The sequence below is a fragment of the Macaca fascicularis genome, chromosome 6, assembly GCF_037993035.2.
Source record: "Macaca fascicularis isolate 582-1 chromosome 6, T2T-MFA8v1.1".
Classification (NCBI taxonomy): Eukaryota; Metazoa; Chordata; class Mammalia; order Primates; family Cercopithecidae; genus Macaca; species Macaca fascicularis.
Window position 1 is genome coordinate 178,832,619 of NC_088380.1, and position 16,019 is coordinate 178,848,637.

At 50.0% G+C, this 16,019-nt stretch overlaps 1 protein-coding gene and 1 long non-coding RNA gene across 6 annotated transcripts in view; one reads left to right on the plus strand and one right to left on the minus strand.

Annotated features, from left to right (window-relative positions):
- LOC123574171 (uncharacterized) overlaps positions 1–16,019 on the plus strand; it is a 93,019-nt gene that overhangs the window by 39,519 nt on the left and 37,481 nt on the right. Inside the window, exon 3 of one of the 2 annotated variants that reach the window (XR_012414337.1) lies at positions 1,071–4,216. The exons of the other annotated variant lie outside the window; for it this stretch is intronic. This is a non-coding gene — a long non-coding RNA (uncharacterized lncRNA). Of the gene's footprint in view, positions 1–1,070; positions 4,217–16,019 lie in introns of those variants that run through there. 2 annotated transcript variants of the gene reach the window in all.
- Positions 2,423–16,019, minus strand: part of STK10 (serine/threonine kinase 10) — a 150,859-nt gene continuing 137,262 nt past the window's right edge. For all 4 annotated transcript variants that reach the window (XM_073994719.1, XM_045395048.2, XM_073994720.1 and 1 more), the window contains 4 exons: positions 15,194–15,382; positions 13,909–14,034; positions 12,287–12,400; positions 2,423–3,810 (listed from right to left, as the gene is read on the minus strand). In XM_073994719.1, the coding sequence (XP_073850820.1) occupies positions 3,670–3,810; positions 12,287–12,400; positions 13,909–14,034; positions 15,194–15,382 (570 nt within the window). In that variant the 3' untranslated portion in view covers positions 2,423–3,669. The remainder of the gene's footprint in view (positions 3,811–12,286; positions 12,401–13,908; positions 14,035–15,193; positions 15,383–16,019) is intronic.

The following is a 16,019-nucleotide window of genomic DNA, read 5'->3' on the forward strand; positions in this document are numbered from 1 at the left end:
AAGCCTGAATTGTGTTTCAGAGGCATGGCAGACAGATTAAATACGGCAGGGATGGCTAGTGGCTAGGTGTCTGTATGACCCTTGATTCGTTCAAGTGGCAGTTGAGTGAGACACAGGAGGTCTGCCAGAAACACCTCCGGCAGAAGGTCCAAGTTTGAATCCCATAGGCATCACTTACCAGGGTTTTGAGAACTGGCTTGACCCTTCCCTTTGCCTAGTGCCCGTTTCCTCATCTGTAAAATGAGAATGAGCCTGGTGTGGTGTATGGTGGCTCACACCTGTAATTCCAGCTGTTTGGGAGGCTGAAGCAGGAGGATTGCTTGAGGCCGGGAGTTTCAGACCAGCCTGGGCAACACAGTGATCTCCCCCGCCCTGTCGCCTGTCTCCACAAAAAGTTAGCCAGGCACCGTGGCTCAGGCCTGTAATCCTAGCTACTCAGGAGGCTAAGGTGGGAGGAGCGTCTGAGCCCAAGAGTTTGAGGTTACAGTGAACCATGATCACGTCACTGCACTCCAGCCTGGGCGACAGGGAGACCCTGTCTCTAAAAAAGTAATAAATACATAAAATGGGAATGATGGTGTCTTCCTCCGATTGTTGAAAGGATTCAGTACATTAACAGGTGAAAACTTTTTGGGGTCAATGTTTGTTGTTAAAGAAGAATGATATTAAATGTCTGTAGAGAACATGCCCCATGACACACTCTCCCTCAGCCAAGCATAATGTCTTTCCAAAGAGAAACCCGACGTCTGAGCCGCCGTTGACCTGGGAGGCCCCTGTGTACTTGGAGGATAAGCCCTTTCTTGCCGGGTGAATATGGCTAAGTGTGCCCCGCTTTCCACCCCAATCCAAAAGAACAACCCGAACGGCAGATAACCTTGTTACTTTATTAGAAGCATATTTACATTCTTGTAGTTAACTTTCCAGAGAACGTTTTATAAAAATTTTGTATAAAGTCTGGAAACTACATAAAAATAATTTCATCTGTCATAAAGGGAAAATATAAGTTAGTTACATTTACTCTAAAACCAGATAGAGAAAAAAAAAACCAGTTCTGTCTGTCCCTTATACAGAAAACACTAACACGGGGCACGAGGAATACTACGTGGGCCTCTCGGAGATGGGCATTGCACGGTGGCTCCATTATGAGGCTAGGTGACCCCACCAGTCCCCATCCAGAAAAGCACAGGGGCGCTCTGAGGGCTCAGGCGGCACTGAGCAGGGACGCAGCAACTCCTTGAAGGGCGAAGGTGATGCGAAGGACAAGCCACAAGAGGAATGATCACAGACTTTCACCTGAACCATGAAACTGGCATTTCACCTAACACTTTCTCACATGCCAGGCTACAAACAGAAACACTGTAAGCAAAGCCCAAAGCAGCCCTGTCTGACGGTTTCCAATGCCGGCCTGGTCTGGTAGAACTAGGTCTATGTTCTGCAGTTACACTGCTGCTAGTTCATGTTTCCCCAGCACCTGTGCACCAAAGAGACTAAAAGGAGACAATTGTTTTGCTTGTCTCATTCGTGAGAGACCTGAAAAATGTCCTATCTGGGTCAAATTCTGCAGTAGGCAAGTAAAATGCTCACTAACCTGAGAACCATTGCTAGTTCCAAGAGCATCTTTACTGCATAGTTAAGATTTGGGCAGTCCCCTTTTCCTGTTGAAGGGGGGCTGCCCCTCCCTTCCCAAGCATCTAGTTATAACCAATGTTGAGAAAATGTCCAGGGAATTGCTTTAGAATGACAGAGTATACGGAACCTTAACCTAGCTGGGCGCAGTGGCACGTGTCTGTCGTCCCAGCTACTCTTGAGGTTGAAGGGGGGGAATCAGTTGAGCCACGAGTTTGAGATCAACCTGGGCAACATATGAGAGACCCTGTCTCAAAGAATTTTTTTTTTTTTTTTTTTTTTTGAGACAGTCTCGCTCTGTCACCCAGGCTGGAGTGCAGTGGCATGATCTTGGCTTACTGCAACCTCTGCCTCCTGGGTTCAAGCAGTTCTCCTATCTCAGCCTCCTGAGTAGCTGGGATTAGAGGCATGCACCACCACGCCTGGCTAAAAATACAAAAATAATTTTGTATTTTTAGCAGAGACAGGGTTTCACCATGTTGGCCAGGCTAGTCTCGAACTCCTAACCTCAGGTTAGCCACCATGCCTGGCTTAAAAAGAATCTTAAACCTGTAGGAGCGAAGGCGGAAAAAGTCCTCCCAGGGAGTCTCAACCACTCTACCACCAGCAAAACACTACCCGGATTCAATATGCCCATATGATTACTCCAAATCATTACCAGTTTTGTGTTTTGTTTTGTTTTGTTTTGTTTTAAAGCAGATTTCTTCCTGGAGAAATCATCCATTTTACAGCCGTTTCAATGAAACAATTAGAAATCAGGGTGAAAAAAGGTTTTCTTTGTAAGTAAGGCCGCATACTAGTTCAAACATTTGCTTTTATTTCGTTATATACACTCTGTAGCCGTAGGATCAGAATCTGGGGGAAGCCAACTGAGAACCTGAAGTCCCAGGGGTCCATCTGAGGTACAGAACCTGTGCTTCCGCCATGTTCCTGGGGCAGGGGCATTCCATTTCCCCCTGACGCTTTTTCTTCCTGAAGAGAAGTCCAAGAGACTGCCAGTCCAGGTCTGAAATGCAAGGTGGGACTCCTGAACACAGTCGGGGGGACGGAGCAGAGGGCAACAGCCCTCCTGTTTCACCTGCAGACAGGGTGGGCAAGAGTGCTATGGAGAGACTGGGCTGTGGAAGCCTTGTGTGCGGAGGAATTAGTCCCTGAACACAGGAGCCTGTGCGGGGCCAGCATGAATCGCAGCCTGGCAGTACAGCCTGTGCTTCTCCGTGCCTCCGGTGCCAACACCCCGCATGCGCCACACCAACTGCTCCACCTAACATGCTCAGTGGCACAGGCTCAGGCAGCAAACGTGTTCCAACCCACCTGGGCAGAAGAGGCCAGGCCAGCAGACCAAGTCCTGTGTGCATGTATGCATGTGTGTACGTTCACACACACGTGCAGGAAGGGGGACACGAGACGGCATGAAACACTGGAGAAGCAGAAGAAACATTTCAGCCGCCCTCTCCCCGGTCCCCACCCCCCACATAGACATGGCCTTGTCTTAAAGTGGAAAGCAAACTGGGAGAACAGGAAGAATGAGGCCATCTCCTGAGCAGCCAGCTGCAGGCCAGGCTCCACTGGGAACAGAAATGGCTACGAGGGACTTGATTCAGTGACTCTCCAGGGAATGGCTGCAGAGAATTCCAGCCCGGATGAGCCCATGGAGACTTACTTCATCAGCAGTGCTTTGTTCCCACACAGAGCAAAACTGGTATTTTGGCAAACAGGAGAGGACTCAAGGCCACAGAACACCCATTCCTCCTGGACCCTGACCCCACCAGCAGCCCCATCCCTTCCAGCTTGAAGGGATCTGGGGCTCAAGGAGAACATACATGAGGGTCATCATTACACCTCACCCTCCACAGGCCGGCGAGAAGTCAGGAACACTGGGGCGGGTCTATCGGGCACAGCTGGGATGGCACAGGGCGAGGGGCTGGATTTGAGCTGGCACAGATGCAAGAGGGAAAAGGGGTCCTGAGTTACATGTTCACAGAGAATGAAGGAGAAGGCCCTGGGGCCCACCAAGCTTCCAGCCACAGCCCCGGGCAGTTGTTAAGAAGCATCCGCAGAATTGTAGGGGAAGAACTTGGCGGCCTTGCTTGGGGTGGTGGGGTTTGGGCACTCCGCCTCCTCGCTCAGCTTGAAGAACATCTCCTGCTCCCGCTTTTTCTGGTTCAGATCCTCTTCCAGAGCCTAGGGAAGAGAGGACGGATGGCGCCTGGTCAGATCTGCAGGCCACACAAGGGTCCCCCACTCACAGGACCCCCACTGACGTGGCCCTCTCTGGAACATTCCCTTCCAGGCCTCACTGCTTGAGAAACCAGGTCATCCCTCTTTCCTACCCTAGAGCTCCTGCCACTGCCACTCAGAAGCTCCCTGTGGACCGAAGGGTACAGTTGGGGGAAATGCCAATCTAGATGGGGCAGGGAGGAAAAAAGCAGATGCAAATCTCCTGGCAGGGAAACAGCCAGATGACTGGAGAAAAACCCGAGAGAGAAGAGGGAGAGAGATTTAGCAGCAAAGGAAGCAGAGATGTCAGAGTTTTGCTTTTCTTTTTTTTGTTGTTGTTTTTTTAAATATACATTTGCTTTTGCCTAAACCCAGAGGTTCTGATTTTGAAGATTTGTGGTGGGACCCAGGGCTTCTGCACTGTACAAAGTCTTCAGGTAACTCAGAGGAGAACTCCAGTTGAAAAGCACTGCGGGAGGTTCCCTTGAGCACAAGCTTATCTAGGTACATTGGATCCTACTAGAAATATTTTTCTTTTCTTTTTTTTGAAATAGAGTTAAGCTCTGTCACCCAGGATGGAGTGCAGTGGCTCACTGCAAATTCAGCCTCACATGTTCAAGTGATTCTCCTGCCTCAGCCTCCCCAGTAGCTGGGATTACAGGCACCCACCACCATGACTGGCTAATTTTTGTATTTTTAGTAGGGAAAGGGTTTCACCATGTTGGCCAGGCTGGTCTTGAACTCCTGACTTCAGGTGATCCACCCACCTTGGCCTCCCACACAACAGATTACAGGCTTGAGCCACCGTGCCCAGCACAGAAAAATTTCTTTTCTTTTTTTTTGAGACGGAGTCTCATTCTGTTGCCCAGGCTGGAGTGCAGTGGCGCGATCTCGGCTCACTGCAACCTCCACCTCCCATGTTCAAGTGATTCTCCTACCTCAGCCTCCCGAGTAGCCGGGATTATAGGCATGTGTCACCACACCTGGCTAATTTTTGTATTTTTAGTAGAGATAGGGTTTCACCATGTTGGTCAGGCTGGTCTCAAACTCCTGACCTCAGGCAATCCACCCACCTCGGCCTCCCAAAGTGCTGGGATTACAGGCGTCAGCCACCACGCCTGGACCTGAGCAATTTCTTAAGGGCTCTCCAATAATAAGCATTCAAGTAAGAAAGGACACCAACCGCAGCGGAAAGAACATGGGCTTGGTGGTCAGACGACGTTGCCAGAGCTCCAGGATTTTCTTTTTTTCGTTTTTTTTTTTTTGAGACGGAGTCTCGCTCTGCCGCCCAGGCTGGAGTGCAGTGGTGCGATCTTGGCTCACTGCAAGCTCCGCCTCCCGGGTTCACACCATTCTCCTGCCTCAGCCTCCCGAATAGCTGGGACTACAGGCGCCTGCCACCATGCCCTGCTAATTTTTTTGTATTTTTAGTAGAGAAGGGATTTTGCCATGTTAGCCAGGATGGTCTTGATCTCCTGATCTCGTGATCCGTCTGCCTCGGCCTCCCAAAGTGCCGGGATTACAGGCGTGAGCCACCGTGCCTGGCCTAGGATTTTCTAAAGAAACTGGAAATCAAGATTTTAATGTAAAATCTCCTTATATACTTAAAAGTGGGAATCTTTTAAAAAATTTATAGGCCAGGCATGGTGGCTCATGCCTGTAATCCCAGCACTTTGGGAGGCCAAGGCAGGCGGATCACCTGAGGTCAGGAGTTCAAGACCAGCCTGGCCAACATGGCGAACTCCATCTCTACCAAAAACACAAAAGCTAGCCAGGCCTGGTGGTGTGTGCCTATAATCCCAGCTACTTGGGAGGCTGAGGCAGGAGAATCACTTGAGGGGAGGTGGAAGTTGCAGTGAGACGAGATCGTGCCACTGCACTCCAGCCTGGGTGACAGAGCAAGACTCTGTCTCAAAAAAAATTTTTTTTTTTACATCACTATGTTGGTTGGCCAAACATACCATGCCTGTAAGCCAATTCCAGCACATAGGCTATCAGTTTGGGACCTTTGCTCTAGGAGTACCAACAATTTAATAATAATAGCTGCTACTTTTTGAGCACAGAATGGTTTAGTAACTTGCCCAAGGTCTCACAACTAGTAATGGAGGAGTTAGGACTTCATCCCACCTGTGTGACTCTAAAGCCTGGGCTGTTTAAGCATTACTCTGTTCTAGCCCCCAACATATATTTCTCAATACAACCTTCTAAGGCTAGAGTCAGCAATCTTTTTTCTGTTACGTGACAGATAGTAAACATTCTTGGCATTGCATGACACATTTGGTCTCTATTGTGACTACTCAACTGCCACTGTAGTACAAAATCAGCCACAGACAATCTGTAAATGAACGAGCATGGCTGTGTTCCAATAAAACTTTATTTACAAATACAGGTGGTGGGCCAGATTAGGACATTGGCAGTAGTTTGCTAACATCTACTTTAAGGAAATAAGTATCTACATTTTACAGCCCGAAAAGCCAGAGTTCAGGAGGGAAGATTTGACTCGTTTGGGCCACATTCTGTGTTAACACTGACCCAAGCAACACTTTATTGACTCTATCAGATATTCCGTACTTACTTGAAATACATCTGATTTTTTCTAAAAATACTCCACAATGTACAATCATCTCCCTGCCTCCATACAAGGCAGGGGGTTCACAGGCTGCTGACTGTAATGCAAGAATGTAAAAGACCATTTATTCTTGAATGAAAATCATCACCTCCGGGTCACTGTTCCAGCAGAAACCCAAGTAGCTAATAACAGAAGAATTCTATAAAGAATTCTGCAAAGAGGTAGCCCCCACAGGCAAAGTCCAACGCCAGCTTCCCAAATGCACACTTGTGGTGCCTCCCCCGAGCCCAGGCCCCTCTTTGAAGCGATCTGAGACATAAGGCAATAGCTAGAGGCAACGTGATCATTCATTTTCAAACTCTCAGCATATGCCAAGGGTATAGAATCCCCAGATAAGATAACCAGGTGAACGTTTATTTCCTGATTGCAGAACCAACCTATGTCAGCAGGAACATTATTGATTTGAGTGTCAAGTATTGAAAGTCTCAGCAGAACATGGTTACAGAAACTGATGAGCGTGGGCCTGCTAACAGGAAGTCTGGGCCCTGGCCAGCTTCCAGCCACAAAGCTCCATTAGCGCAGCGAGGGAGGCCTCAATTCAAGGACTCCCAAGGCCATTACACAGATGAGATGGGTAGCTGCCTCCTGTGCAGACCACAGTTACAGTAAGCAGAACTGATGTACGATGGCAGAACGAACCTAAGGACTTCAGGACCCGTGGGCATGAGATTAAGGTAACCTGGGCAGCTCTCTCTTCAGAGAGTTTAGGGGGATGAGTATGTTCTTGGTCTGTACTATGTACTGGCGACTTCTGGCATAGCATTGCAGTATCGATAGCTTCACTGTACAAACAACCACAATGAGGACCCATGTTTGTTTTTTTTTTGATGGAGTCTTGCTCTGTCTCCCAGGCTGGAGTGCAGTGATGCGATCTTGGCTCACTGCAATCTCTGCCTCCTGGCTTCAAGCAATTGTCCTGCCTCAGCCTCCCATGTAGCTGGGATTACAGGCTTGTGCCACTGTGCCCGACTAATTTCCGTGATGGTTAATTTTATGTGTCAACTTGGCAAGGCCATGGTATCTATCTACCTGTTTGGTCAAACACCAGACTAGATGTCACTATGAAGGTATTTTATAGATGTGATTAGCATTTAAATCAGTAAACACTGAGTAAAGCAAACTACCTTTCATGATGTGGGTGGGACTCAATCAGTTGAAGGCCTTCAGAGAAAAGAGAAGGAATTCTTCCTCTAGACAGCAACAACAACTGGGTCTCCAGCCTGCTGACCTGTCCTGCAGATTCCAGACTCACCAGCCCCCACAATCATGTGAGCCAATTCCTTAAAATAACTAAATCAATTTCCCTCTCCCTCTCCCTACACACACACACACACACACACACACACACACACACACACACACACACACACACACACACACACACCCCCTCTCTCTATATTGGTTCTGTTTCTCTAGAGAATCCAGACTCATAGAGGCCCAGAGCGGGGACGATCGCTTGCCCAAGATCCCAAAGCTGGTGACCGGCAAGAACGTCTAGAGTGCCAGCTAGAGAGGAAATGGACGAATTCCCCCCACCTCTGATACCATCCTAATCCAAGCTGCCCTCATTTCTCACCAAGGTTATCACAATAGTTTCCTTACTGGTCTCTCTTCCTCCACTCTTGAGCCCTGAGGGAAGCCAGTGGGATCCTTTTCAAAACACGAGTCAGACCCCCCCGTCCTCTGCTCAGAACCCTCCAGTGGCTCCCATCTCACACAGAGTAAAAGCCAGGCTTTACATAGGTCCCCCCACCCCTCTGACTTTGCCTCCTGTCGCCTCCCACCATCACTACCACTCTCTGGCGCAGGGGCCTCCTTGTTTCACAAGCAAGGTGTCCAGGCCTTTGCAGCTGCTCTTCCCTGTGCTGGGAATGTCCCCCCGAAACCCCCCACAGCTGCACGGCTCCCTCCCTCAGGTCCTTCAGATCTGGGCTCAGATGTCTTCTTAGATGACATCTTCCTGCCACACTGTCTGAAGCAGCTCCACTTTGTGACCGCCCCCCATGCTGTTTCCCTCCCTGCTTCCTGGCCCCTCACTAGAAGGTCGGTTCTTCCTGAGGGCAGGGACTTGTCCCTTTTGTTCAATGCAGTGTCTGAAACAGTGTGGGGCACTGAGCAGGCGCTCAAGAAATACGTGTTGCATTAATACACAAATGAATGAACAAATGAATGAATGATCAAGCTAAGGATGGCACACAAATGCAATCCCACGTGGTAAGTGCCATGACAGGGGCAAGGACGGGGAGCCCAGAAGAGACAGCATATAGCCTCCGTGGGGAAGGCCTGAATAATGAAGACACACAGAAGTTGGCCAAGCAAAGGCTGGTGGGTAGAGAATTCCTGGCAAGGGGAACAGGCTGGGCAAAAGCCCAGCAGAGAACGAGGGAAGCGCAGATGGTATGGAGATCTATTTGGGTACCGAAATCTGTTCAGAGCACAAGTCGGGGATGACACTCACAGGAGATAAGGCAAGAACAGTAGTTCTCAAAGTGTGGTCCATGAACCCCTAGGGGGCCCAGAACACTTTCTGGGGGTGGGGAAGGGGCAGCAAGCTCTAGTTTCCTACTGAGACACAGTTTGCTTTTTCAGTGTTTTGATATTTGTGCTAATGGTACAAAAGCAATGATGGGTAAAACTTCTGGAGCTTCTGAAGGATTCAGACAATGGCCCCTCCAAACTGAATGAGTATTCTTCACCACCATGCACTCACAGTGTTTATTTTTATTTTTATTTTTTTGAGATGGAGTTTCACTCTTTCGCCCAGGCTGGAGTGAAGTGGTGGTGAGATCTTGGCTCACTGCAACTTCTGCCTGCCGGGTTCAAGTGATTCTTCTGCCTCAGCCTCCAGAGCAGCTGGGATTACAGGTATGCACCACCACACCTGGCTAATTTTTGTATTTTTAGTAGAGACGGGGTTTTGCCATGTTGGCCAGGCTGGTCTCGAACTCCTGACCTCAGGTGATCCACCCTCCTTGGCCTCCCAAAGTGCTGGGATTACAGGTGTGAGCCACCATGCCAGGCCCACTCACAGTATTTTAGAAAGTTTTTCAATTAAAACAATAAAGCCAACTGCACTTAAAATCACCTTGAACACAAATGGTTCACTTTATTAAATCCTGACCTTCAAGGTCACTGCCCTTTAACATCCTGTGTGAGGAAATGAGAACTATGCATAAGGCATGCCTGCTGCCCATGAAAGCATGATGGCTGCCTAGAGATCTTGTTCTTGTGCCCGATCTTGTTCTTGTGCAATTGTCTTGAGTTGCGGGCTGAACTAGCCACTTTATTTTGCAGAATATCATTTTTACTAAAAAACAACTGACAACTGGGCATGGTGGCATGCGTCTATAGTTCCAGCTACTTGGGAGGCTGGGACAGGAGAACTGCTTGAGCCCAGGCAGTCGAAACCAGCCTGGACAACATAGCAAGACCCATACTCTCTTAAAAATGAACAAACTGAGCTGATCACTTCAAAGGAAACAAACTAAAGATATTTATTGCCAATGACAAAATTTGAGCATTCAAGCAAAAATGAGAACTTTGGAAAACATGTGTCCACCAGCCTGAACATGACAGCTTCTCAATTTTTTTTTTTTTTCTTTTTGACAGGGTCTCAATCTGTCACCCAAACCGGAGTGCAGTGGTGCAATCATGGTTCACTGCAGCCTTGACTTCCTGGCCTCAAGTGATCCTCCCATCTCAGGTTCCAGAGTATCTGGGACTACAGGCCTGTGCCACTGTGCCCAGCTAATTTTTGTATTTTTTGTAGAGATGAGATTTCACCATGTTGCCCAGGCTGGTCTCAAACTCCTGGGCTCACACCTGTAATCCCAGCACTTTAGGAGTGGTGGTGGGCGCCTGTAATCCCAGCTACTCAGGAAGGCTGAGGCAGGAGAATCGCTTGAACCTAGGAGGTGGAGGTTGCAGTGAGCCGAGACAGCGCCACTCTGTCTCAAAAAAAAAAAAAAAATCCACTGCTCTATCTTGCACTTGGATGTAACTTTGCCCCACCCATGATCCTGTAACATCATGCACTGGTCACTTAGAAAATATTGGTTTACTGTGTTATGCAGATCTTCCAAAAGTTGACATATTACACAATATTTTTAAAAAATTATATCCGCCAGGCACAGTAGTGTACACCTGTAGTCCCAGCTACTCAGGAAGCGGAGGCAGGAGAATCACTTGAACCCAGGAGGCAGAGGTTGCAGACAGCCAAGTTCCCGCGCCTGTAATCCCAGCACTTTGGGAGGCCGAGGCAGGTGGATCACTTGAGGTCAGGAGTTCAAGACCAGCCTGGACAACATGATGAAACCCCATCTCTACTAAAAATAGAAATACTAGCCAGGCATAGTGGCATGTGCCTGTAATCACAGCTACTCAGGAGGCTGAGGCAGGAAAATCATTTGAACCCAGGAGGCAGAGGTTGCAGTGAGCCAAGATCACGCCACTGCACTCCAGCCTCGGGCGACAGAGTGAAACTCTATCTCTAAAATAAAAAATAAAATAAAGAAATCAACAGATGGGTCAGGAGGGACGTTGCAGAGGGGCCAGTGACAGAGAAGAAACTCAGCAGAACGTGGGCCTAGAAGGACAAGGCAGGCGAGGAAGAGAATGACTGTAGCACTGACTGCCACCAGGAGGTCAAGTCCAGCAAGTCATATCCATGGGAGTCAGCCACCAGGATGCTGCTACTGACCTTGCCAGGAGAGGCTGCAGTGGGCTGAGAAAGGAATTTCTCAGTGGGCGGAGGAAGAAATTGTGAGAGGGCTTCACAGAGAAGGAGAGAGAGTGACAAGGCAGTAAAGAAAGATGTGGGACTGAGCGAGGGCATGGGTTTTGAAGGTGAAAGTATGGCAGGCACAATTCAAAAATGACCCCCATGACTCTCCTATAACTCTCCCCGCTCCTCTGAGTGTGGGTGGAACCTCTGAATGTGGTATCATTCCTGCAGGCAGGGAGGCTATCCCGTGACCCGCATTTAATCACATGAGCACAAAAGGGTTTTCTCCTGCTGGTGGCAGAAGGGGATATCAGAGACATTCAAACATTCAAAGCACAAGAAGGTCTGAATGCACGCTTGCTATTTGGAGGTGGAAGAGGCCACGTGATAAGGAATGCTGGTGGCCTCTAGAAAATAAAGTAACCCCTGTCCGAGGTCAGCAAGGAAACAGGGACCTCAGACCTACAGCCACAAGGAACTGGATTCTGTCGAAAGCTGAGCGGGTTTGGAAGTGATTCTTCCCCAGAAACTTCAGCTAAGAGCCCAGCCACGCTGAAAACGCTGATTGCAGCCTGGTGAGACCCTGCGCAGAGAACCCTGGTGAGCCCACCCAGACTCTTGAACTCCACCACTAGGAGGGAGTGAACGGGTGTCGGTTTAAGCTGCTTAGTGTGCGGCAGTTCATCACACAGCAACAGAAAACTAAATTGGCAAGTATTCTATCTGGTGCTGGGTTCTGACTTCTGAGAATAACTTCCTCTGAGAGAAAATCCCCACAGGCTGGGCTCTGGCCCAGCAGCATGGCTGGCTTGACTCACTGCAGCGTGCTCTGTGGACACCACATGGCAGGAGTACTCTGGTCCACGAGAGGGAGCTAAACAAGACGCTGCCCTTCCATAGCTGGAAGCTGCAGGGTGTTTAGCCATGAAGGGTTAGAAAGTTCCTCTCTCTCAGGCTGGAGATCCATTTGACGGTGCCACAAAGCAAGAGTCCACCAAAATAACGAGACCTAACATGTCCTGGCCAGAGGCCTGTGCATGGCACAGAGCAGAGCCCAAGACCGAGCCCACCAGCTCGGACAAGGTTACCTTCTTGCGCGGCCGAAGCTTGTCCCGCCATTCCTTCAGGTTCTGATTATGGCTCTCATCCAGCGCCTTCAGCTTCTGGGTCTCGTGCTCTACCAGGAGGTGGCACTTTTCATTCTGGAACAAATTCCAGGCAGAACAGGTGAGAAATCAGAAGACACAGGCCCTGAAGACTGAGACACACCTCATGCTGTGGCCACGAGGGCACCAGCATCGTTCATTTATTATTTCTTCTTCTTGACTATAAATCCCATTTATTCAAACTCTATATGTAAATCACATGCACCAAGAAGTGCCTGGAGGAACAGTCCAGAATATGTTAACAGTTCTTATTAACTCTGTGGTGGGGATGTGTGGTAAATTTGCAACTTTCTGTGAGGATATAGCAAGAAGGCAGCTGTCTGCAAGCCAGGAAGGGAGCCCTCACCAGAACCCAACCATGCTGGCGCCCTGATCTGACTTCCAGCCCCCAGAACTGTGAGAAAGAAGTTTCTGTTGCTTAAGCATCATGGTACTTTGTTACGGCAACCTGAGCTAAGATACTCTGTATGTATCACATAGAATTTCCTCAGGGAAATCTGTGGCAAGGAATGAGGGTCACTGACATGGGTGAGACTCTTCCAACCTCACTGTTCTTTCTCTGAGGTAAGTTATCTGCTTTATAAAATGTAAATCTCTCTCATAGGCAGCAGTGACAAGTCCCTGCTGATTTCTTGCAGGGAATCAGTCTTGTCATGAGGAGCTTATAAAGCAGGGGGAAAATGCCTTGATCCAGATACCACGACCCTACTGGGTTGGGAAAGTAGAATCCTTTGGGCGATTTTCATTTTGGGTTTCATGCTAGAGGCTTCTGGGAGTTGAGAACTTGGCTGAGTGAGAAGTAATACTCGCAGCAGCGCTGAGTTCCTGTGGCCTGCCAGGAGCTGTGCTCGGCACTTCATATGGGCTCTCCCAGTGCTCACAGAAACCCGAGGCAGGGATAGGAAAACAGATGCAGAAGGTGAATGGCTTGGTCAAAAGTCACACAGTGACAATCAGCAGAGCCCTGCCGGGCAGGCCTCAACACCTGGAATGTTTCCTCCACGCCTCCCTGCCTCTCCAGAAAACGCCCGATGAGTCCAACAGCCTGAGCAGTTCCTGAGGTTCAAATCGGCCCTGGCCCAAGGGGGCTTCAAGTACCAGCTCCTGGGGCCAGGACCCTCAAGCGTGGGCCAAACCCAGGGGCCAGGAAGCCTGAAGAGGTCAGGAATTACCACAGGAAAAGCAGCCCACAAGGGGCTTGGCCACACCCCGACCACCTTTGCCCAAAACACAGTGATGACACGGAAACCCTGCAGCAGCCCACTGCCAGCTCCGCCGCTTCCCTCACAAGCCCTTGCCCCAGTCCTGTAAGCAGGAAGGGTCATCCCCACATCCATTTCAGGGCTGTGAGAGCTTTGGCTTAGGAGGGTCATGTGATTTGGCCAACCTCACACAGCTCTAGAGCAGCATGGCAGGACTGGAACCTGTCCACCCCGGGCCTGTCTGACAAAGACTGTTCCCAGCTGTGGAGTTTCTGGCCCCCTGAGAGCTGATGGCCTTGGGGAAACTGAGGCAGCCTGGGGCAGGGGCAGGCAGGGCGGTACCTGCAGCTGCTGCAGCTCGCTGATATTGCTCTCGCACTGCGCCAGCATGTCCCGCATCTGGTTCTCGTGTTTCTGCTGTTGCTGCAGCCGCTCCGACTTCTGCCTCTTCTCCTCCTGCTGGGAGAACTGCACCAGAGAGAGGGTGGGTGCCTCAGAGGGCCAGGGCCTGGCTGGTTGGGTAGGGAACCCACCTCAGCCCTGGCCCAGGGAGACCCCTCAGGGGTACTGGTCTGTGTACCCAGCACCCAGTACCACCTGTGCCCGTGCTAAGTCCTCACCCTGAGCTGAGACCCAGCCCCTGCCCTCAAGGAGCCCCCAGGCTGGTGGGGACACGACACTGTAATTGACACATGCCAGGAAAGTGTGTGTACCAGGCAGGAATCACAAGGGCCCATGTGCCCGAGCCACAAGGGCAACACAGGATGTGGGGAAGCTGGCCAAATACAAGTGTGGGAGTGCGGAAGGGAAGGGCGCGGGAGAATCAGCAACACAGCACCAAGCTCCCTCTGTCCACACACCGAGGTGAATTCACCATGAGGCTGACGAAGCTTCCAGGGCATGCCTGGCGACTCACACACCCCCTCCCAAGACCTTATGGCGAGCAGGTCGGGGTGCATTTTTCTTTTTTTTTTTTAAGATAGAGTCTCGCTCTGTCGCTCAGGCTACAGTGCAATGGTGCAATCTCGGCTCACTGCAGCCTTCCAAGCCGTTCTCCTCCCTCAGCCTCCTGAGTAGCTGGGATTACAGGCACGTGCCACCATGCCCAGCTAGTTTTTATATTTAGTAGAGACAGGGTTTCACCATGTTGGCCAGACGGGTCTTGAACTCCTGCACTCAGGGGATCCCCCTGCCTCAGCCTCCCAAAGTGCTGGGTTTACAGGCATGAGTCACTGCACCCAGCCTTTTTATTTTGAGACAGAGTCTTGCTCTGTTGCCCAGGCTGGAGTGCAGTGGCTCAATCTCGGTTCACTGCAACCTCCGCCTCCCAGGCTCAAGCGATTCTCCCATCTCGGCCTTCCAAGTAGCCAACACACCTGGCTAATATTATTATTATTATTATTATTATTTGTAGAGATGGGGTTTTGCTATGTTGCCCGGGCTGGTCTCAAACACCTGGGCTCAAGTGACCCACTCACCTCGGCCTCTCAAAGTGTTGGGTTTACAGATGTGAGCCAGCCTGCATCTTGTTTCATATTCTCCAAAATCGTGTAAGGCCCAGGCCCCACCAAACCTGGCCCTGCCTGCACTCCAGCACACTGGCAGACCCCGCAGGCCCGGCCCCCACCTGCTTGATCTTCTCGCGCTGCTCGGCTGCGCTGCCCCCGCCGTTGATGTGGAGGCTCTTCTTGTACATGGCCATGCGCGTCTTGCCCTCACTCCTCTGGATCTTGGGCAGCCGCGCCTTTTCCTGCTGCTGCCGCACCTTCAGCTGCTCTATCATGCGCTGGTTGTAGCGCTGCATCTGCTCCCGCTCCTGGAGAGGAATATCCAGGGGGGCTGGGGTCAGCTGCACTCCGGACTTGGAGTGTGAACACAGGCTAAAGCTCCCCACACTCCACTTAGGGGCCCAGGACCAACGTGGCCCACGATGTTCAACAGAGCAAGGCTTCTGTTATTTTGCTTCTACGCTAATAACATTTTTTTTGTTCTCACTTTAAAAATTCTTGTTAATAATATCTTGGATTCTTACCTTCTAAATGTCTTTTCATCTAATCAATGATGGCATGCCATCATTAGCTAATATCTCAAAGCAAAATGTACACGAAAGGGGATGGTTTCTCACTAGTGATGGCAGATGTGAATTTATATATATATATATATATATATATATATATATTTTTTTTTTTTTTTTTTTTTTTTTTTTTTGAGACGGAGCTTTGCTCTGTAGCCCGGGCTGGAGTGCAGTGTCCGGATCTCAGCTCACTGCAAGCTCCGCCTCCCGGGTTTACGCCATTCTCCTGCCTCAGCCTCCGGAGTAGCTGGGACTACAGGCGCCCGCCACCTCGCCCGGCTAGTTTTTTGTATTTTTAGTAGAGACGGGGTTTCACGGTGTTAGCCAGGATGGTCTCGATCTCCTGACCTCGTGATCCGCCCGTCTCGGCCTCCCAAAG